Source organism: Danio aesculapii, chromosome 16 (genome assembly GCF_903798145.1).
Source record: "Danio aesculapii chromosome 16, fDanAes4.1, whole genome shotgun sequence".
NCBI lineage: Eukaryota > Metazoa > Chordata > Actinopteri > Cypriniformes > Danionidae > Danio > Danio aesculapii.
Genome location: NC_079450.1, coordinates 26821831 through 26845624, shown reverse-complemented (window position 1 = coordinate 26845624; position 23794 = coordinate 26821831). Strand labels below are relative to the sequence as shown.

General features: G+C 37.8%; 3 protein-coding genes across 3 annotated transcripts; 2 read left to right on the top strand and 1 right to left on the bottom strand.

The window, feature by feature from the left end:
* Window positions 1-587: 587 nt before the first annotated feature.
* On the top strand, window positions 588-6175 carry LOC130242802 (cathepsin S-like). Its single transcript, XM_056474717.1, has 8 exons — window positions 588-662; window positions 1403-1528; window positions 1708-1830; window positions 4043-4195; window positions 5059-5283; window positions 5433-5598; window positions 5691-5793; window positions 5920-6175. The coding sequence occupies exons 2-8, from the start codon at window positions 1406-1408 to the stop codon at window positions 6017-6019; spliced, it is 993 nt and encodes a 330-aa protein (XP_056330692.1). The 5' UTR covers window positions 588-662; window positions 1403-1405; the 3' UTR covers window positions 6020-6175.
* A 1741-nt stretch (window positions 6176-7916) lies between these two features.
* On the top strand, window positions 7917-13318 carry ctss2.2 (cathepsin S, ortholog 2, tandem duplicate 2). The gene is made up of 8 exons (XM_056475647.1): window positions 7917-7998; window positions 9681-9806; window positions 10045-10167; window positions 10785-10937; window positions 12185-12412; window positions 12582-12747; window positions 12855-12957; window positions 13059-13318. The coding sequence occupies exons 2-8, from the start codon at window positions 9684-9686 to the stop codon at window positions 13156-13158; spliced, it is 996 nt and encodes a 331-aa protein (XP_056331622.1). The 5' UTR covers window positions 7917-7998; window positions 9681-9683; the 3' UTR covers window positions 13159-13318.
* Window positions 13319-13594: 276 nt separating this feature from the next.
* Window positions 13595-21899, bottom strand: onecutl (one cut domain, family member, like). The gene is given in 6 exon segments (XM_056476247.1): window positions 13595-17106; window positions 19995-20309; window positions 20312-20644; window positions 20647-20713; window positions 20715-21280; window positions 21526-21899. Coding segments are annotated over 5 exon segments (1344 nt in total). The 5' UTR covers window positions 21033-21280; window positions 21526-21899; the 3' UTR covers window positions 13595-16795.
* Window positions 21900-23794: the final 1895 nt, after the last annotated feature.

Genomic DNA, 23794 nt, shown 5'->3' with positions numbered 1-23794 from the left:
TATTCTTAGTTTTGATGACAGCTTAGTTTCATAAGCAGGTCAGCTGAGATCTGCTTTTATTACCATTGTCTTAAAATATATTTTAAAACCCTTTCAAAAATTAGATCACATAACAAATACTACAAATTCTAAAGCTTTTCACATTTATACTACAACCAGTACTTCATATAGAACATTTTTATATTTCACATGTTACGATTTGATGTTGAAGTTCTCTGTTTTACATATTTGTATGTGCATTGTACTTGAACTGGTTTTGAAAAACCCATGTTAAACTTTTAAACACATGTACATTTAGGTTAGGACCCATTTTAGGTTACTGCTTAACACACTACGTTTCTTACAATAGTATACAAGTAGTTAAATATGTATGCTTTTTAGATTGTATTTAATGTTCTTAATTAATTTAAGAATCAAATTAATATATATTTTTAAATAAATGTGACATTATTCACAATTGTATTTATTAAACTAATTACATTAAAATAAATGTGAAATGTTGTCTTGCCTAATAAGACGAAGCAAACAGCGAGCACATCACCATATGACAAAGATTAACACGTGATGGAACAAAATAAAAGCGAAGGAAGCAGGAACTCACAGTTGCTCATCACCACCTCCTGTTCAGACGACAAGAAGTGCAGCCTAACGAGAGTGCACAGGTAAGATGAGATGCGATTTTACTTCATTTCTCGTTCACTTTAAGCTGTTTTGTCTTGTTAGTAAATATAACTAACTCATAGGGGGTTTCCTTTCAAAAAGTTTCTCTTTCGGTTTTATTTTATGTGGTAACGATTGTTTAATCGAGCTTTTCCCTGCAGTTACTGTTGCCAGTGTTTTTCTTTAATATGTTTGCAGTACACTAGCTCTGTGTTTTAAGAGGAAAACGCTCAAAAATACACGTTTTATGTAGCGTTAAATATAAGAAGCATCAGGTGAAGTCAATCAAACAGCCGTGCTAGTTTAATTAGTTTCTTTCGTACTCCACTTGTTCTCAAGCCCTTTTTTTAATCTCAATTTTGTTTTTAGTAGTTTAATTTACCTTATCCATCTGGTTGAGACGACGACAAATACATTTTTACTTTTAGTATTCTGATTGGGTTGTAAATCTACTCAAGCTCTAGTAAATGAAATCGTGATAAGAGGCAACCAATTGAGGTTGCACTAGTCATGGAAACCGTAAACACTCCAAGTGTTAAGACAAATTGTCCTTTTCTTTTTTTTTTTATTATTAAATTTGTTCACCACTGATACTGCTGGTCGCTGAAGCCTCTCTAAATGAAATGACGTCTTCGTACTGCGGTTGATTCGTGGACTGATCTTTATTTTAGGTGTTAACACAACACTGAATGCATTAACAGATAAAATGTCACTGTTTGACCATCTGTATCTCTCTTATCAGGCCATGATGTTTGGGAGCTTGCTGTTTGCTGTGTGTTGTAGCGCAGCACTGGCCCATTTCAACACTAATCTAGACCAGCACTGGGAGCTGTGGAAGAAGACCAATGGCAAATTGTACACTACTGAGGTGAGGAAGATGAGTTCGTAATCCGTTATCATAAGCTGCTATGGCTGTTGTTTTGCAGATTCATTATTGCAATTATTTGATTATTGATGCTATTTGTTGTAGTATATTGGTGTCAATGTGGCATTTGCAGCTGATCTTTATCATAACTCCACACATGTATGGTTTCTTTAACGTTGCAGGTTGAGGAACTTGGCAGGAGGCAGTTGTGGGAGAGAAACCTTCAGTTGATCACCGTTCACAACCTAGAGGCCTCCATGGGCATGCATTCATATGACCTGTCTATGAACCACATGGGTGACATGGTGAGAATAAATAGCTTCGTTTCTATGCCTTTACAAACCTTATGTTTTCAGTTTGCATATGACAAAACCATGCTGGCATGCAACACTACCTTTCCATGTTTGGTCTCTTAAGAACCTATACATGAGGCGTGATCACAATTGCCACACCTAAAAAGAGAAAAAATGTATTGACTTTCTCAATCAGATAGCCTCTATGCTGGTTTTACACCACACGTGTGAGCAAAGGAGAAGTGGTGAGCAGAATATTGGTAGAAACACTATTGTGGCCATCTGTCTTTCTAACAGTGTCTGCAGTGCTATCTGAAAAGCAACTTTAGCACAGATCTTTGAGCAAATATTAATAATTCTATTAAATATTAAACCTATTCTATTTGTGTATTTTCACGTGTGGGCCAGCAAGATGTCTAAATTTTGTAAATGACCTACCGTCTGCAGATCTACTGGAGCTTTGACCTATACCTCCTTTACCTGCAAGTCAAAAGTTGTGGCTTATAAAGAATGGTATGCTTTTTAACCTCCACAGTGAGATGTAATTATTTTTTTTAAAGGTGTATTTAAGACCACCAGCTACATTCTAACGCTAATGTAATATAATTATAATGTATGCATAATGTGGAATTTAAGCTACTTTAAATTTGAATGCATTATTTGTTCCAATATATTTATTTTTTTTCTCTCGCTCTTCCCTTCCCCTATGATAAATGCATTACCGCTGCAGTAAAAATACACCAGAGGCCTGTTTCAGTAAGGAGGTTCAACCAACTCTAACTTTAAACTTGAACTCTGAGTTGACTTGCGGAGAGATTTTAAACTCAGATTTTGGTTTCAGATTTTGGTCAATCAAGTCAGAGTAAACATTCAGACACCGACTGTAAAAAGCCACTATCAATGGAGTGCAGATATTGAGTCACCATTACAATATCTGGAGAAGAAAGTGTTTTTTTTTTTTTTCTCCACTTTCCCCAGCTAAGCTATGTACTCATGCAAAGTTAGCAAATATGACCATATATTTTAAAAAATAAGCAACTCTGCATAGGTGAAACAGACAGTTAGTATGGGAAAACATAGATGCTTAAGTTTGCATTTAAAATATTTAAAGTGATTAAATATAATTAAAGAAGCAATGTAATGTGCCGTTTATTGACTTTTCACTTGGATGGATTAGCCATAATTTTAAAGTTATTTCAGATGTAATTGCAGAAAATAGGCTACTGCCTAGTTTCTACAACAAATTTGACAACGCAAATAACCTTCTCTTGTGGTCAGTGGAAATGCTTAAATTCTCCCACCTTTACTCACGTTGGCCATTTCTAATATTCAAGTAATTGATTTGAAAGTGCGTTTGTGTGTGTCTGCCTAAATGTATGTGTGATCAAGTGGTAGAGGTTGAAAACATTTTAGAATGCAAGCGGTACTAGAGTTCTAGAACAATCCCATTTATCTAGTTACCGTACATGTCCTTGTTGAAGGTCTGTGAATTTTAGCTAATTTATTAAAGGACAAGCCATTCTTGTAACTATTTTTTTAAATTCTTTGTGACTGAAATGTAGGCAATGAATGGCTTAGGTCTTAGTCTCAAACTGAGTTTAGAGAATAAAACCTGCTCCTGACCATGTTAGGTTCACAGGTTAAGATGCCACAGTAACTGACTCTGAGTAAAAGTTACCTCTTTCAGAAATTTTGACTGACCCTGCTTGAATTTGACAAGCCTGCCATTTTGAAACCCAAAAACTCAGAGGTTCTCATTTCAAGTTTAACATGCTGAGTTTTTACTTTATCATCTTTCTGAAACGGGGCCCAGGTGCTGAAAGGAACTCTGCTCCTGAAATGTGCTGCTGTTGAACCTCTACTTGCCATACAGATGCTTCAATTTGTAAACATGGCCACCAAAATACTGAACACTGCACTTCTGATTTACTTGTTCACTGAGAAGCTAATAATGATCTAATGTGCTACTTCTGACGCTTTGTTGCACTTCTGTTATTTTGGCTCTTGCTTGAATCCTGTGTTTTCTTTGAGACCGAGTCAGTGTTTCGAATACTTTTTCAAAGACATTTTTGAATTAAGGAAGTTCTGAAACTAGCAGGATGTCTTGTAGTACATTTACCTTTTTTTTTTTTTTTTTTTTTTTTTTTTTTTTTTTAATTTTGTCTATGAAGGGTATTGTCTTAGTTACTAGATTTGTCATCATTGTTCTATTTGTCTTTCACAGACAACAGAGGAGATTCTGCAAACATTAGCGTTGACCCATGTTCCTCCTGGCTTTAAAAGACAAATTGCTAATTTTGTGGGCTCTTCTGGTGATGCTGTCCCAGATTCACTGGACTGGAGAGAGAAGGGCTATGTATCCAGCGTGAAGATGCAGGTGTGAATGTGGTTATGTTTGATCTTATTCGTATAGGTGTTTTTATAAAAAAAAAATAATTCCTTACCCCTCCCAAATTCAAAGGAGAATCCTAATCTTTGCTTCAAAGTTTGGTTTCTTCTGTTGAACAAATCTTCTGACTAGGCATGGGACCATATCAGTGTTCAAGGTATACCACGATCTGCAAAACTCAAGGTTTTAAAACTGCCAAAACCTTACTGCCATATCGTTCCTATATTAGATTTTTTTCTCCCTCCAAATAAAGGACCACGTGGTCTCCAGCAGAAAATATCCAAAGATGTGGTTTTAATTTGTAAAGACTTCTTATTTGGAACCTAACACAAACAGCAGATGTCAATGATTTAACCATTTGGCCTGACATGTTTACAGCTCCAAATTATAAATGTTTCTCAAAATAAAATGTATATTTTTCAAAGGGGAATATTTTTATTGAATTTTAAATGATTATTATTATTTTTTTTTTTTTACCCAGACATTTAAAGAACACATTTAAGAGCAGTAATCATCAAACTGTGTTTATCCAAGGTTCTCATACTGCCAGAAAATCTACTGGCCCATGCCTACTTTTGACAAGTGATGGGTGTTAAAATAGCCATTGAGCTCCAAGTGAGGATCTCCCCCCCCCCCCCCCCCTTTTTTTTTTTTTATTTTTTTTTTTATTTATTATTATTACTTCCTCATGGTTATCCGTTTTCTAAGGAAAGGTCATACCATCCTGGGTGTGCCTGAACTCTGAGGGAAATTATTATTATTAGTTGGATGGTCAAACCTGAAACCAATTTTTCTTGTTTCTGCTGTCTTAGAATTGTCTGTTTTTAATCACGCTTCTGTCTCTACATCAGGGTGCTTGTGGTTCTTGTTGGGCATTCAGCTCTGTTGGCGCTCTTGAAGGTCAGCTGAAGAAGACCACTGGAAAGCTGGTGGACCTCAGTCCACAAAACCTGGTGGACTGTTCCTCCAAATACGGCAACAAGGGCTGCAATGGCGGGTTTATGAGTGATGCCTTCCAGTATGTTATTGATAATGGTGGCATTGCTTCAGATTCTGCTTACCCTTATCGAGGAGTGGTAAGTCAATTGTGTGACTTCAAACTAATATTGAACACTTTTTTTTTTTTTGTGCGCGCGTTCATAAATGTATACATTTCTTTTTGTTTTAATATACTAGAATTCATTATATGTTCATTCTAATATGTAATGTATTAAATGTCTTACAGCAACAACAGTGCAAATACAGTCCATCCCAGCGTGCAGCAAACTGCACTAAGTACTATTTCGTCCGTCAGGGAGATGAAAATGCCCTCAAGCAGGCAGTGGCCAGTGTCGGACCAGTTTCAGTGGCCATCGATGCCACCCGGCCTCAGTTTGTCCTATACCACAGTGGTAAAGCATTTTTCTGTTTCTCAAGTCAATCAGTTTGATTACAAAGTGATGTTATTAGGGCAGTTTCAATTGTAAATCTCTACTGTGCACAGGAGTTTACAATGACCCAACCTGTACTAAAAGAGTCAACCATGCAGTGCTGGTCGTGGGATATGGTACACTTTCTGGACAGGACTATTGGCTGGTCAAAAACAGGTACAGTCAGATGGCAATGTTTATAGAAAAACTCACTTAAAGAATTGTATAAGAGCATCTGTTAAATTATGCCGAGTTCAAGTTAATGGATATTTATTTATTTTTCCCTCTCCTTTGCTTCAACAGTTGGGGTACACGCTTTGGAGATGGTGGCTACATCCGTATAGCCAGAAACAAGAACAACATGTGTGGAATCGCCTCATATGCCTGTTATCCAGTCATGTAGCTGAAACATGTTGATTTTATGAACGTTTCAAAAGGAATTTTCTGTTTTTATTGTCCATTTTCTTGGATGTGCAATGTTCTGTATGTTGCCTTTGTTTCCAATTCTTAAATATCTAAATGTGTCTTATCTTATTAAAATACAGGATTTTTAATCTTGCTTTTGAATCGTTTTTGTTTAAGTACCATTTCAAGACATAAATTCACATTATTATTGACACGGGCGTCTTGTTTAAAGTGTTGTGGAAATGTGACTTTTTTTTTTTTTTTTTTTTTTTTTTTTTTTTTTTTTTTTTTTTTTAAATTTTAATATTCAAACACACACAACTATATTGTCAAACTTAGTCAATCAACTAAGGATTGACTAGAGAGCTATAAATTAATCCTTTAGTTGATTAGGTGTGAGTGTAAACATTGTCAAGCTTAGTCAATCAACCAATGATTAACTACTGTATATATCTCTCTCAAACCTTAGTTTATTGACTAAGCTTGACAATGTTTGTTTTTATATATATATAAAAATTAGACACTTCATTGTCTTTGACACAAGATGTCATTTAGAAGAAAGACCAATCTACTTAAATGTTTGAGTGTTGATCTTAAAGCCCACTAAAGAGTTAAAAATAATTTGTTGACTAGTTATGGCACAGTGTGTATTTAGTAGGTCTGTTCTTCACTTGACTGGTCATCTCTGCACATTTCCACTGTTTACATTCACTGTCCATTGTGCAGGAAGTTGTATAAATGATTGTCTGCATAAAAACAACTCTGGACTAAACTCTTAAAGCTGTAAAAAATGTGAAAGCTGTTCATTGTAATTTAATCTGTATTTGGTGTCTAGTTAATGAATTATTTTGTTTTATAGATTTAATTCTCCTTGGAACTTTGACTGTTTAGCTGTATTTGTAAATTACTAATGTACAATAATAAATCAACTTTAAACCGAGTCCACCACTAGAGGGAGTATTTATTCTTAGTTTGCTTTTGAACTTCCGTTAAAAAAGCGTTTTGATTTGACTGCTGCTGTTTGTCACTTTTGGTCAGATGTATTTACAAGTTCAGAAGGAGAAGTCTCAGCGCTGTCTGATAATTTCTTCTGAAATGAGCATTTTCTCAGCCTCCCATGTTTTTTTCAGTTATTTCACTTTTAAAAAAAGCTTGACAAAGCTGATTCCTGCTACACAGAAATGGGCACTTGTGTAAAATCTCTATTTTCACTCGGTATTCACTGGCAACCTGTTAAAACAAGTTTAATACTGCATATAATGTATAAAACAAAAACGAATGATGGTTTTCACTGTTTTAAGCAGTTTTATCACTTGTTTATGGCATTTGGAAGCTGATCAAGCTTATTCATAAAATGCAAACTCTCATTTCACTTAGTTTTCACTGGCAACTTGCTAAAACATGTTTAAAGGCAGTGAAAAGAACTGAACAAATGAAATTACAGAACCCACACAATGGCTCAGAGGCTTTTGCTCATGAACTCTTCATATGAATAGTTCAGATGCAAAAGCCTCTAAAGTGCCGTCCGGAATGTTCTAAAATGAGCATTTTTCTCCGCCTCCTATGTTTATGTTCAGTTATTTCACTTTAAAGGCAATAAAAAAAACATTTATCATCATAAAAGTGAAACAACTGGTCATAAACCGAAAATCCTGAAAAAAGTGCTCATTTTTGAAAAACATTTCAGATGGCACTTAGAGGCTTCATATGTACATTGAAATGTTTTCTTAAAAATAAATTATCTAAAAGAATAGAAGCTTTACAACAACACATGCTACATTCTGAATCATTAATATCCTAAGAGGAACTCAAGATGCCAAAATAAAAAGTGAACGCGTCTCATGTAACAGGGCAAAACGAGAAGTAAAACAATAATGACAATAGGCAGAGATTGGCACGTGATTAAACAAAATAAAAGCAAAGCAACCAGGAACTCCAAGCCATCAATTCACCACTACAGTCGACGTGCAAGTTCAGGTGAGATGAGACACACTGAATTCATTTATTATTGTTCACTTTAATGTGTATCTTTTCAGAGTCTTCCTTATTCAATGTTTCTTAGTTTCTTAGATAACTTTCTCTTTCGGTTTAAAGCATTGAGCGTTTCATCAGATCTGAAGTGATGCTGTATGGATTTATAAAACAAATAGAATAGCGTGTTTAATTCCACATCAAACATCAAAAATGGATTCAATTAAGTAAAACTTTAATAGCCTACATATAAATTTTTAAATATAAAAATGTATTGCTTGATTAAATTGAATGACTAAAGGGCGTCACAGTGGCGCAGTGGTTAGCACGTTCGCCTCACAGGAAGAAGGTCGCTGGTTCGAGTTTTGGCTGGGTCAGTTGGCATTTCTGTGTGGAGTTTGCATGTTCTTCCCATGTTCGCGTGGGTTTCATCCAGGTGCTCCCGTTTCCCGCACAAGTCCAAAGCAATGTGGTATAGGTAGGCTAATTTGTAGTGTATGTGTGTGTATGGATGTTTTTCCAGGGCATCAAAACTGCGTAAAACATATGCTGGATAAGTTGGCGGTTCATTCCACTGTGGCGACCCCAGATTAATAAAGGGACTAAGCCTAAAAGAAAATTAATGAACGAATGACTAAAATACATTTTCATCCATCAAAAAGTCCTATTTCCATTTAATGTAACCATTTATCTGCCATGTCAGGCATACCGAAAACAGGAATCATTGATGGCGTATTGAGTAATAGGTCACAATGCAGCCACAAAAGACTAATTCCTTTTTTTAAATTTAAATTTACACTTTGCCATTGTCCTTTAAACCACTCGGTTTTACCCATTTGCCACAATAGGTTTTTGTAAAAAAGTGAATATAATTAAAAATACTATAAAATGTAACATGACCATTGATCTTTTTACATACTTATAAATAATAAGATTAGAAAGTTGATATATTGTTTCAGAGTTCTTGTTTACTACCCTGTAAAAAACATGTAATGACAAATAGTTAAGACAACAAATACGTTTATGTTGCTTTAACTTAATTGAAAAAGTTAATCAAGTTTCAACAACACTGTAAAAAATTTGGGTTCCACAAATGTTTTGGAAAACATAAAAGAATTGAAGTAACTTAGTTTTTACAATTTTTAAGTGGATTGAACATAAAACAATTAAGTTATCCCAACAACATTTCAAGAATTGTGTTGTTTCAGCTCATTTTTAATGAGTAGTTTGAACAAGAAACAATTATTTTTAAGTTATACAAAGTTTAACTTAATATTTTTAGCCAGTTTGATTGACGTAAGTTGAGATGACTAGACAAATTAATTTGATTCAGCTAAAAAATTAGGGCAGCAATCATATTTTACTGTATACGATCTTATTATACACTGTAAAACAATCCTGGTTGCCTTAAATTTTATCATTTTAAGCTGAATCAAATAAACTTAATAAGTCCATTGAACTTAAATTATGTTAAACTGACTTAAAACAGCTTGCGTAACTTATCAAATTAAGTTAGAACATGATTAACTTAGTTTAATAAGCTGCAATGAACTAAAAACATATGCTGTCATGACTAATTGATCATATATTTTTTTACAGTATACCTTGTTTCTAACAATGTCAACATAATTCATTGATAACTTATTATAAGTTAAAATATCAGTGTTTAATTGTTGTTCTCTCATCAGGCCATGATGTTCGGGAGCTTGTTGTTTGCTGTGTGTTGTAGCGCAGCACTGGCCCATTTCAACACAAATCTAGACCAGCACTGGGAGCTGTGGAAGAAGAAACATGTCAAGCTTTACTCCTGTGAGGTGAGAAGCATGTGATCTAATATCTCGTTTACTCACTTCTTAAAAAATTTTGCTTATCACATGTCTAAACCCCCTAGCGTAACAAGTAACATTAGCATGCTGACAGATTATTCTTGTTGAACTTGAAAATCTTGTTTCATGGGCCTATTTGCTTACTTGTATACTGTACAAGGGAGACTATTTAGGGATGCTAATAGTTTTAAACATTAACATGTAGAATTGTTCTTTGTGTTGACAGGATGAGGAAGTGGGCAGGAGGGAATTGTGGGAGAGAAACCTTGAACTGATCGCCATCCACAACCTGGAGGCCTCCATGGGCATGCATTCATATGACTTAGCCATAAACCACATGGCTGACATGGTGAATATATTTCCTCTTTCCTCCTGACATGCAATTACTGCTTTATTTCCTTGTTTGTTTCTTTTTTTAAAGCATGAAGCCGCTGTGAGATTTAAAGGGATAGTTTATGCTATTTAGTTTCTGTCACATTTTTATCATTTTAAAGTTGTTCTAGAACGCAGTTGTCTGTAGTTTTTAAGTCACACATGTTTTCTGTTTAGTTTCACTTTTAAGAACGTGTCATGGGATTTAGCAAGTTTTATTGTCATTTGAAATTATAAAAGAATTAAAAATATTTAGAAAGAAGTCGCAGGTAAAATGTTATAAACTACTAAAATAATAAAATGTTTCATCATAAGATGTCAGAACAGAGATCTAATTCAATTCCCCATTTTTCCACTGTTGAGCTATTTTCAAGCACGTGGATTACCCAAACAGTTTCTGTTCTCTATTGACTTCTGCAGTATTTTCTTGTTTTTATAATGAGGAAGTCATTGTGAGACGTTAAACATCAGAATACAATGATCAGTTTTCTGCACTTTATTTGTTGTTGTTGAACTTGTGTTGTTAAATTTATATTCTGAAATTTTCCTCACTTCTTTCACATCATTCTGTGTGTCAAATTTGTCAATTTACAGACGACAGAGGAGATTCTACAGACATTAGCCATGACTCGTGTTCCTTCTGACTTCAAGAGGCCAGCAGCAGAATTTGTGGGCACTTCTGGTGCTGTTGTCCCAGATACACTGGACTGGAGAGATAAGGGCTATGTGACCAGTGTGAAGAACCAGGTATTGCATTACATAGATATATTTTGACAATCTGTTAATTTTTCACTTGTGTCTACGCAGCCTTTTGTTCAGTAATATAACTCGATTGCGTTTCTTTTTGCTGACAATTCTTTTGGATATTTCTGATAATCCATCGTAAAATATAAAATGTTGCAAAATGCCTAAAACGTTTTTTTTATATACAGATAACGATTGTCAAAACGATCACTGAAAACATCTAAAACATGAAAAATTCCACGTTACTTGAAAAGTTGGTTAAAAAAGTTTATTTTGCTTAAACACAAAGGTGCTGTGGACAATGCTGTTTAAAAAAAACAATGTCAATAAACTTTTTCACCTACAGTTGAAGTCAGAATTATTAGCCCCGTTTCTTTCCCCCAATTTCTGTTTAACGGAGAGATTTTTTTTCAATACATTTCTAAACATAATAGTTTTAATAAGTCATTTCTGATTTATTTTATCTTTGCCATGACGACAGTAAATGAACACGACAGTAAATGAACACTGGGAGAACATGCAAACTGCACAGAAACGCCAACTGGCCTGGTAAGGGGCCGAACCAGCGGCGTTCTTGCAGTGAGGCAACAGTGCTAACCACAGCGCCGTGCTGCCCTATCATTGAAGAGGAGGAGAAGGGGTGGAAGGGGGGATTCTTCAAGACGAAGATGACTGGAGTGGAAAACTCTGGTTATTTATAGTGTGTCATTATTCATCTGATTGGTGCAATATACAGAGCTGATGCGGTACTAGCCGAGTTCAATCATAAGCACGTGATCTTCTCGAAGTTAGTTTATAAACAAACCACACTAGTTTTGGCTTCAAAGTGACAACTTTAAAAACTTGGTGAAGTAGACATCAGAAAGGCTAAATGTAAGTTTGAAAAACTGCTATCAAATATGGGAGAGGGAGCAGTTCTCAACTATGCAAACAGGCAGTAGCCGACATCAGATTTCTTTCATAATTATGTTCGAAACAATGGAAGATATAATGGAAAAAACATTTAACATTTAACAAAAATGAAACTGTATGAAAATATTTAGAATCATTTGTGTGGGAGTAAATGGTCAGCCATAAAAAATTACGCCATGAAAATGCAGTTTTTTTTAGTCAGGAAATTTGATCACAACACCACAATGAACAGTTTAGCATGAGGTATTAAAGGATTTTTCAAGATCAGCAATAAAAATGCCATTGCATTTTAACGTAAGTCTTTTCGCGTTTTAATCATACTTCTGTCTCTACATCAGGGTGCTTGTGGTTCTTGTTGGGCATTTAGCTCTGTTGGGGCACTGGAAGGTCAGCTGATGAAGACCACTGGAAAGCTGGTGGACCTTAGTCCACAAAACCTGGTGGACTGTTCTACCTCTAAATATGACAACAAGGGCTGCAATGGCGGGTTTATGTCTCGCGCCTTCCAGTATGTTATTGATAACGGCGGCATTGATTCAGAGTCCTCTTACCCTTATCAAGGAGTGGTAAGTTGTTTGTGTGGCTTCATGTTACTATATGAGGTACATACAACTGTTTTCATGTGGCTAGATTTGTCAGTGCTGCTTCTCTCTCTCTTTTAAATTTTTTTTTTTGAAAATCTGCAAGACTTTAATCCATTATCATTATAATTCTATATGCTAATGTGTTCTACAGCAAGGGCCGTGCAGATACAACCCATCCCAGCGTGCAGCAAACTGCACTTCTTATAATTTCGTTAGTCAGGGAAATGAGCAGGCCCTAAAGGAGGCTTTGGCCAACATCGGGCCCATTTCGGTGGCCATTGACGCCACCCGGCCTAAGTTTACTTTTTACCGCAGTGGTGAGTTTTTCTTCACAGTTCAGACAGGCCTATTACCAGATCAATTGTGTGAGTGTTGAAATTATTACAAATTTTTGTTGACAGTTTTATTTCCCATCTGTCCATAGGGGTTTACGATGATCCATCCTGCACACAAAACGTAAACCATGCAGTGCTTGCTGTGGGATATGGTACACTTTCAGGACAGGATTATTGGTTGGTCAAAAACAGGTAAAGTCTGACTGTTTTGTGATCAAAACCCGATTTGTTTTTGGTAATAATAATAATATAAAAACATAAATACAAATGCTAGTTTTCTTTTGCTTCAACAGTTGGGGTGCTGGATTTGGAGATGGTGGCTACATCCGTATAGCCAGAAACAACAACAACCTGTGTGGTATCGCTTCATATGCTTGTTATCCAATTGTATAACTGAAACACTATTGAAATACTGTATATGAATATACAGAAGAAACTGACCATATTGTAATCCATTTTCTTACCTATAAATGTGTTTTATATTTTCTATTTCTATTGTTTTTAAAATCAAATGATTCTTATGAATTTCGCATGTGTGTGTGTGTGTTTGTGTGTGTGTATATATATATATATATATATATATATATATATATATATATATATATATATATATATATAGACACACACACACACACATATATATATATATATATATATATATATATATATATATATATATATATATATATATATATATATATATAGACACACACACACACACACACACACACACACATATATATATATAAATAAAATCAGTTTTAAATCTTGTTTTTTTTGTCTAGTAAAATATTAAAAGGAAATATGCTTTCACCCTGCTCAGTATGTTTACAAATGACTTGGTTTATTCAGTGCAACATCACAACGAACAGTTTCACATGAGGTATTAAAGGATTTTTCAAGATCAGCACACAATGTCCAGTTATGATTGACATTTAAATTGCTGTGATTTTTACACCTTTGGTTGATTAGCCACATTCATAAGGTAACACAAGGGAGAGAATGGCGTAATATGACACAGATGCTCACACCAGCAGAAAAAGATTTTAGATGAATGACAGGTAAAAGAAGAAAAAAGAATACACTTGCTACCTTTTCAGTCTGCTTACCCGAACCGTTAATAAGTGGATCTCCAGATGACAAAAATGCCTTGAGCGAATGAATTCTGTCAGCCTATGTTGTGATCCAACAATAAAGTTGCTAAAATCATTTTTTTTTTCAATAAGATGTTCCATATGACACAGCTAGAACATAATTGCATCATATTTGTAGAGACAAACATATTTAACATTTATTTTGGTCTCCTCACTTTTACACAGTAACACTTTTTTGGTAGTTTTTTTTTTTTTTGGAGGGATAAGCAATCATAGGATCAGCAAGACCCCTTTTCTTGCTCCGATTGTCATTCCCATTTGGTCTTTATATTGATAAATGTTCTTCAGTCTCTCTCATTTCTCCCTCTCTCTCGCACATACACACACAGACAAACAAACAAACAAGGTTCTTTCTGCCTGCAGGTAGGGCTGTGATTTAGTTGTGTTCACGGATTGATTCCAGCACATTTGGCTATAAAAACTTAGTAACGCACAGACGCTCCCTGAATGGATGGGATCTTTGGTACAGTTACATCTTAGCTACACGACACATCACATACAGTTGAGGTAGATGAAATTAGAGCTGTCGGGCAGAACAAAAAGCGCCAAACGGAAACGGGTTCCCCTATGGCGGCAGGGAATGGAAATTTCACTTCAGACTTACACACTGTACTAACTCATTTAAATATATCTGAAGAGGTTAAACACTACGAGAATATGGCGCAATTTATTTGTGCCTCTCAAGGTGCGGTCACATTTACCGTTGCCCGGGAAAAATTGGCAGGCAAATTTCTACTCAAATCGAGCGAGAGTGTCGCGCGAGGACGAAGAAATTCCCCATGTTGATTCTACTCAAGATGGCCAAATTCGCCGCGGTGACCATCTGAGAACTGCTTTGTTTGAAAGTGACTTTGTCAGCAGTGGTCCAAACATCGCTGCACTTCCAACAATGGAAATGGAACATTTTGCCGTCATCTTAAGTTCATGAACAAAGTGTCCACCAGGAGCCGCCAAATGCTAAGGTACGTCAGCTAAACATACTTTTCTGGATGCTACAGGTCATTGAGTGATCTCTTACCATCTACTACTTTAATTCTCCATATGATCATATCCTAATTCAATACATTTCTATGAAAAGAGAGGCCCGACAACTAGCACTGCAACAGGGTGACCTGGAGAGTTGAGACACACACACGCCAACACCCTTTGCCCTGCGCGCAGCATGCTTACAATTGTCACTCATTAAACTTTAATTCGCATCCCCAAACTCCCATTCACCACCCCTCCCCTTCCTTGCTGTGATTTGGTAATGCAGCGAGCCTCTGATCTGCCACCCCTCCCCGTGAACGCCCTAAGCCCATGGGCCCGAGCGAGTGCCGGCCCCAGCCGCCAAGAGGACACAGATAAAAAGAGCTTCTTTGAAGTTGGCAAAAGTCGATGGCCTCTTTCATGGGCCCTCTTTCAAGTGCGTGCTGCGAAGAGGCCTCACTACATTCCCTGCAAAGGTTAAAACACAGGGGAACGAGAAAGAGCATTTGAAAAAGGGACGATCACTCCCTCGGCAAGCCCACCCGAGAGACCACAGCGCATTATGTATGATCGTCGTACAGTAAATGTGGACTGCACTGAGGAGATCACAGTTCAACAGCCTAAATATAGAGTCATCTTGACTTCACAGCCACTTGTGTGCCATCTCATGCTGAGTCTCGATCTGTTTGGTTAGGCTGTGCCCTAAAGGGTCTAGACATGCAGCACGTGAACGATGAACATGGATGAATACGCTAGCCCAGCTATCAAGATACTAACACAGCGTTGAGTAGATGAGAAACATCGGACATTCAGGGAGGACAAATATTCATCTTTGGTATTGGGACTCCTATCAGAGACAGGGTCATTTTTCACACACAAACAACACTTGGTGAAATAAATACTGACGGTAACTATCAAATAAATAAAATAAATAGCTAGAAGATTGGAAATAAATACATAAATAATTATAAATACACAAAGTGGTTCTCAGTTCATTTTCAATTCAAGCTTTTTGTGAGTACTTTCCATCAGGGTTTTCGAGATTTTGAGCTTTGTTTTCCAATATGAAGAGCCATCGGGCCAGATTGTGTGCTTGAAATTTGTACAAAAAAAAAATACAATTCTCCATCCTCAGAGTGACATCTTAGAAATTTTCGAAATAAGATGGAAATTATGCTGAAGGAGAGAGTGGCCTGTCATAAAGAAACTCACCGGGAAGTCTTGCAAAAAGTGTCACAGCTGCTCTTCCTGCTTCTCCATGTCTCGAGCTTGCGCTCATATTGTCTGAGGATGCAACTCTGTCCTGTGCCAAAACTGTAGCTGTCCCACAGCAGAGGCTTTCTTCTTGGGCAATGAGGCCTGGCTTTTAAAATGGAGTATAAAAAAAAACAAGCTCTCGAAAAATGTTCACATTTTGGTTTCAGCTTCTTTGTCCAGTAGTTTTCCCCTTTAAAAGTATCTGTGAAAGATTTGTTTGCATCCTTCTTTGTTTCTTTGGTCAATATTTATCCATTTGTTGCAAAATCATGTCTTTTAAGAACCCTAAAAATATCATTTTTCAGCAATGATTAAACCTTGCAGTGATTTCATATGCTGTAACAAATTACAAAATAAACCGATTTCATATCTATTCAATACCTTTTCATAACGCTTGATTTGTGAATGATTTCATAAGCCCCAGTGTGGTGGGCTCATCCTTCACGATTAAAGCTAAAGTAATCGATGCTAAAACTACAATCAAATTCTGTCTCGTCTAGACATTGCGGACATCACCCTCGTGAAGACTTCATCTTTGGTTTCATATGCTGTTGATTTGTATACAAAAACACTTTTGATTAAAAATCTCAAACACTAGGAGCTGCAGCTTAACCTGTGCTGTGCGGAGCAGAAAACGGCTCATTTTCCTATCATGCTGTGGAGCAAGTCACAGCTGGAGATGCGGTGCTGGAGCCCGATGAGCCGGTGGAGGATGGACGGCCCTCTTCTGCCCATCGGTTGAGGTTTCTGCGACGAGCGTTCATGAAGAAGTTGCTTACAGTGGACAGCTCAAGGCCCAGCTGCTGAGAGATGGTGATCTGGAGGTCTTTAGTTGGTCTGTGGTTCTCTCTGAAAATGGCCATCAGTGTGCGACGCTGCAGATCTGTGAAGACTAGCCTTGTGCGCTTGGGCCCCTGGTTGCGTTCCACCTTGGACTGCTCCTGTTCCTTACGCTTACAAGCTAAAATAAAGCGAGAAAAACATTAGTTTGCAAGAAAAACCTGAAATTTGAAATGCTTTTTTTACCATCAGAATTCATCTTTATGTAAATGTCCTTTATGGAACTACTGATGACAATAGAGACATTTTTAATAGTAAAGGGCGAAACACCCCAGCATTATAAAATGTTAAACATTGCTTAGACAGGCATTGAGAGATGACTATCAAGTCATTTACTTTTAAAGAAATAGATTAGGACATTATCGTCAAAGGCTGTATAAGCTTAAAACAGACACCAAGCTACTGTAAGCGAATGCAGTCAATGCATTTTTGTTTCATAATCATCATCATATCTTGTTATGTAATTCCTGGCTTAATTAAATACCGCCCTGTGTGTAGACCAGACTATTGCCTGAAAACCAGAGAGAGTCTCTATCAGACAACTGCCAACTTGATAGATAGATAAATGTACTTTATTGATCCCTGAGTGGAAATTGAGGATAAGAGAGATTAAGCGATAGAAAGAAACACTGTAAACGTGCTGAACAATAATGATCTATATCAAATACAATAAATGATGGACAACCTAGAAGAAAACCGCCGAATTAAAACATTTTCATTTTCAGAATTTCTGTATTTTACCTTGGTTTTATAATCATTCAGTCCCTGATTCTTTCAATTGTTCCCCACCAGTATAACGTCGACCATTAACTAAATGTTTCCTGATGTTGTAATCATGTGTAAAAGGTAGGAATTACCATGCTATAAATCCTGTGCTCCGCACCACACTTCCAGACACAAACATCCCCCCATAGAGTTCTTATGATCGTGGGAGCAGGCCCTAATCATGATGTATACCACTTGTCTCATGTAGCTGAAACGTGATCGAAAGCCTTTTTTATAAACCACCCCCACCCCCCAATTGCCTATCACCCCCTTCTCCCCCCCCGAAGCCGTACTCCCTGTCTACTCCACCCCCTGCTGATTTTTTTTCGGCCAGGGGCTGATAGAAATTATTGATTAAATCTGTGTTGCTCAGACTCCCCGACCTATAGAGGAGCTTTAACCCCTTTAGTGCTGGATGAAAGAGGAGCTTCTGTGTGCCAAACATTTATTGTCAATCTCAGCAGGGATCTACACTTAACTATGCGATTTCTGTACAAAATAGGTCTGGGCTGAATACAATAAAGTGCCAGAATCAGTGAAAAAGCCTCTGCTATTTAATCTGATTATATCTATGATTCCTTAAGACAAGAGCTTTAGGGTTCAGTGCTTGTGTGTGAAATCCCAATGCTGTCCGAACGCAGAGCTTTAGAGTAATGATCTCTACCCTGCCCTGCGACTGAATTTCTCTCTGTTCATCTCTCTCTCCCAATCAAAGCTCAGGCAGTTTGCGAAAACACACAGACACAGCCAACAGAACACATCCACACAAAAGACCTGAGGAAAAACTGAGTGAGAGAAAAAAAAGAAACAGAAAGACTAAGAAAACCAGTATATGAATTTTGGGCCAATATATCTAGCTTATAAAATAATAAAATATGCGTTTATCGCAAAACAACTGAAAAATGATATCAGGCCCTGTTCGCATTATGCATGTAAACATTGCTGTCATCATTTTAACGACAGTGGGTTTTTTAAAAAGTGCTGAAGGATTTTAAAAGGATGGGTATTTTGTTAAAAATCACTGCATTAAGCTGAATCATCATTAAATGTGTCGGTAAGTTGAACTCCTGCTGTCTCTGAGAGAGGAGGCGTGTAGCCGCATGCATTCTAATGTTTGCTCATGCCGTCTTATTCACAGGAGGTGTGTGCTGGAGCCTTCTGCGTTGCTTTCCCAAGGAAATCAATACCAGCTAGTAATTAAACAAAGGGCATGGTGAGAAAAGTCAACACTCATGGAAAGTGGGTTATATAGGGAAATACAGAGGTGTCCACTTGTGCACAGAAACTGTAAAAAAAAATTATCTGATAGTGATTGGACAACAGAAAATGGCAATTTGAATGCTCCACATAAAAATTCAGAGGCTTAATTATGGAGGAAAACTAAATGAATATCTATTGTTGGGGAAATTTTACATCACAGAAAGCAACAAAACACAGTGTTTGCGTTATCACACAAACGCTCATCCTCCTAAATTAACATTTACCACCAAACACCAAGATCTCCAAAATGGCATATTTAGCGACTACCGCAAAAAAAAAAACAACAACAGCAGGACACGGTACCACTCAGGCCAACGGGGCATTGATTGATTCTATGTATTTCGTTGCATGGAACACCCCTACGACTGAGGGCACAGTGGTCACCAATCAATATCTGTAGTGGTAATGCAAGCAGAATAATTCATTCTGAAGCGTATTTCATGCTTAGGTGATTGATCGCTTGGGATTCGGAAAGATTTCGGGGGAATCTGCGTGTCTGTGTTTGTCTCCCACCCCACAATTCTCAGTGGCTGCTGCAGCACGCCAGCCGACATTTTGAAAACCGCCCCATCCCTGCATCGCCACCCCCCCCCCTACACCACCACCACCACCTTCGTCCATTCTCATGTTACTGTTTTTCTCTGGATCTCTTTGTGTGCTTTGGACAACAGTTAAAGTTTCAGCCTCTTTAATATCAAAACATTGTAACACGGCAAAACACATTGGGTTTGAGGTGAAATCTCTCAGTAATATTCATAATGCTCATATAGGGTTATTGGACCAATTCCATTTGCTCATTTTAACTGTATTTTGGGCAACTGTTAATCAGATATACTATGTACCTGTAATGTATTTGATTGAATAACTTTCGTTTGTGGCTGATCATACATGCCATTGTCTTTAACAATACTTATCTTGTTGAAATTTTGGGATTTGTTTTGTATCACAACAGCAAATTCAACAAAACAAGCTCAAGCTTTTTACCTTCCAGTCGTAACGAGGCCATCCTTTGAAATTCTGGCTCCTGTAGCCAGCGGGACATCCTCTTGAAGGTTTCACGGCCAGACTTGAGTTTCCCCCAAGGTTTGGGGTTCCTGAGCAGGTCTGACAGAGTGCCCTGAGACCTGCACAGAACTCGCTCTGCAAAAATGGCCTGTGGGATGCTGTACCTCTTCAGCTCAGTGATGATTCTCTGAGCAACATCTTTGGTGTTGATCTCCTCCCCTCCACTGCCGTTCTGCGAGCCAGCAAGCATGCCCTCCCTTCCCAGGCTGGAGCCAGAGGAGGAAGGGGAAGAAGAGGGAGCTCCCCAAGCTTGGAGGCCTGTTGGCTGGGAAGGTGGTGCTGATAACTTTGGTTGTATAAATGATGGTGGTAAGTGGGAGTGTGCTGATGGGCATCCATTTTGTTTAGCTGGTGGCTGACCCCATGCTCAGTCCCCAGAGAGGGCGGTGACATCTCTCTCACAAAGTCTGGCACTGTTCGACAGATGTTACTCCCGTTGCTGCCCATATGGACCTCATGGCCACCTGGTAGCATCTGGCTGTGTCCATTCTGGCTTCCCAGTGTACCATAGCCATGCATGGCAGTATCCAAACCTGCACTGCCCAGCGGTGGAGACAGGCCTTGTCCCAACCGAAATCTTTTCCATATGATGTGTAGTAATTTCCCCCTAGACTTCGGTCTTCCCGCATGAGAGTGAAAGCTGCCGATGACATTGCTGACGGGCAGGCAGGGATGGTGGTGATGATGGTGGAATTTGTCATCAAATGGCTGGAGGGGGGTCAGTGTGGTGTAGGTGCTTCCACAGGTAGTTGGTGCATCCCTGCTGTACCCCAGAGTTGCCATGTGGTCATATGTGGGGCTCTGGTGGTCAGACTCCAGGCCCATGACAGGGCCTCCCAGAGAGGGGCGAGGGAAGGCAGCCGTGAGATCCCGAGAGTGCAGCATGGCTCGGCTGTCCTGACTGTGTGCCAGCTCGACATGGCTGTGCACAGACATCTCTCCCATATTACCATCCATATCTTTACCTTCCACCACCACTTCTTCAAATTCCAGCTGATTTGTTTTTGTTTGTTTTTTTCCACAGTCTAATGTGTGGTTTCTGTAATGCGAACTAAAAACAGTTCCCGGTGCTGTTTATATCTCAAAATCTGATTTCAGTGTACTCTCTGAGACATTTCATCACAGTGGCACCATCTTGGGTCATGCAAGCAAATTCTGTGTTCCATAAATGCACCTGTGTTTATCCATGCATATCTTGACCAATGCTGAAAAAGAGACAAATATGAATCAGATCACTGATTTTTATTTATTTACTTATAGTTATATTTATTGATTAGTCATATATATTAAAATACTTTAATCTCTTTATGATTAATTTCGTTCCAAATAATTTTTTGGTCAAATAACAGTATATTTATTCATGCAATTGTTTTTTCCACTTCAAAACTAACATAATCAATATTATCTATGCTTAAAAACATGTCGAAAAGCTTTGAGTTAAAGTGCCTACCTCACGACGTAGCTTATCCGGCTGGATGGAGATAAGCGAAACAGCCACTCCAAAACACAAGCAAAGCCGATAACGGGATCGAGTACACTTTACACTTGCAGAAATCCCGAATTTACAACCACACAACAATCGGTTGCGACTTTTGTGTGTCTTCAGCACATTTCGGTGTTCAGAAAAGGCAACGGCTAGGTCCGGTCCGTCGCTGCCGTTATCCGCTAGATTCTCGCTGGACCACAACTGTCGAGGATGCAACACAATTGACGGACGCCTGAGGCCGTACGATTCTGTCCGATGTCCAGACTTCGCTATGCTACAACCGTGTCAAAAATGAGCGCCGATCTGTCTAAGCATCGCGCTCCGTCGCTGTCATTATCTCTGTGGTTTTGCCCTTCTGTATCCTCATCGATCTCGGCCCCAACTCTTTCTCTCTCCTCTCTCTCTTCCCCCAGCCCCCCCTCTGTACGTCACACTCTTAAAATCTGACAGATGTGGGGTGAATTTACAACCCTCGTTAACTCCTTCCCTCCTGCGGACCTCAAGAAGCCATTGTCTTAGGTGGGGCTCGCGACAGTGGTCGAATTATAGAGTTTCAGAAGTGGATTGACTTTTTGAAAAGATAAAATAATAAAAAATAATTAGGGCGCAATCTGTTGAGGTTCTCGATCGCCCCAAAACGTCTGAATGACTTCAATATCTCAAAGATTGTTTTGTTAAAACAAAAAACAAATACATATATTTGTAATATGTCATTTAAAAAATAAGGCGATGGTAATTATAGATATGAATGCCTTTAGGTGTTTTGTCAATTAAGGAATTTAACGAAAAGTACTCAGCGCAATGTTGTTGCTATGGTTACCTCCTCAGGCCAATGTGATTTTGCATTTCTGTTATGAGTACAGAAAACAATATTGTGAGTCCAAATGTCATAACATTTATTAGGCCGTATACTCTTAAAAATAAGGGATTCAAAAATAACCCACTTAAAAAAACAGCTCTAAAAATAACCATTTATTAGTTTATAAAGAACATTCCAAAATCTAGAAAATATTTTTTGTTAAATTGTGACTCAGTGGATATTAAAGATTCTTAATAGAACCACAGAATGGTTTTAGAGTGAATTTCACTGTTCTGTTAACATTGTTTTAAGGCTCTTAAAGAATCTGTCAGGTTTGTTTTTGCTTAGAATAAATTTAGAAGTTAGAAATGTAGGCAGGACAAATTACCCGATTAATCCAATTAAATGGCCAGAGCGTTTATGTACTATTAACTGCAATTTTATTTTCCCAAGCTAAAGGCAATTAACTGAACCAACAAAGCAGTGACAGAGAACGGTTCTTATCAGCTGTCAGCTTACAGTGTAGTGGACAATTAACGTAAGAATTTGCTCCTCAATCACAGAAGTGCTAAACAAGATCAATGCACTTGATCTATCCAATCCGCACCTATGACCCTCTTAAGAGTAACACGCGACCTTTCTTAAAATGCGCGACCTAATAAACAACAAAATTACACGTCTGTCATATTTCCATTAAAAGGTAATGCGCCGCGAGTTTGTGAGAGTAAAAAGGGAGAGAGAGAGAGAAGTGTATTCGGGTAGGTGTTTGAAACTTGGAATATTAATCATATCTGTCTGTCAGTTTAATTTTTAGAGATGAGCAATTCTAGCGCTTGAAAAATTTTCCAGTGCGATGTGGGACCGCTGTCTTCCCGCAGCAGATGCTGCACTATCGATCTGCGCCGAGCAGGGCTAAGGGAGGGAGGGGTGTGTGTGTGTGTATGTGCGTGCGCGCGCGGAGTGTGTGGCTGGAGGTAAAATGGTCAGCTCTTACCGCAAAAAAAGGTCTGTTAGAGGGTCGAGGTGAAAGTTCACTCACTGCGGCTGGAGAGCTCGATAGATGATAGTAGCCTACACTCGAATGAAAACAATCCGATTCAGAGTGCACTGACAACGCTTCATAATTTATAATATGATTAAAAAATACAAGACGTTTCACTTAAAGCTGAATAAAACCTTAATACATTTATTGTTCATTTTAAAGACGTTTAAAATACAGTGGCTTGAGGAATAGATTAATAATTTTATTTGTGAGACTGAAACGTGACAAACTCAACATCATTAACCCTAAGAAAAAAAAAATAGGCCTACAGATAAACACAGATAATCAGCTTCATCATTGTGTAAAATTACGTCTCATTTCGCGCAAATCTGCGTTTTTTCCCTTAAAACCTGTATGGGTATATTTAATATATTTTTAAATAGCCTATATGC

Coding starts and splice junctions, on each gene's coding strand:
- LOC130242802 (XM_056474717.1), top strand. CDS start 1,406: ATGATGTTTGGGAGCTTGCTGTTTGCTGTGTGTTGTAGCGCAGCACTG. Junction 1,831..4,042: donor TGAACCACATGGGTGACATG/GTGAGAATAAAT, acceptor TGTCTTTCACAG/ACAACAGAGGAGATTCTGCA. Junction 4,196..5,058: donor TATCCAGCGTGAAGATGCAG/GTGTGAATGTGG, acceptor TCTCTACATCAG/GGTGCTTGTGGTTCTTGTTG.
- ctss2.2 (XM_056475647.1), top strand. CDS start 9,684: ATGATGTTCGGGAGCTTGTTGTTTGCTGTGTGTTGTAGCGCAGCACTG. Junction 9,807..10,044: donor TCAAGCTTTACTCCTGTGAG/GTGAGAAGCATG, acceptor TTGTGTTGACAG/GATGAGGAAGTGGGCAGGAG. Junction 12,748..12,854: donor GTTTACTTTTTACCGCAGTG/GTGAGTTTTTCT, acceptor ATCTGTCCATAG/GGGTTTACGATGATCCATCC.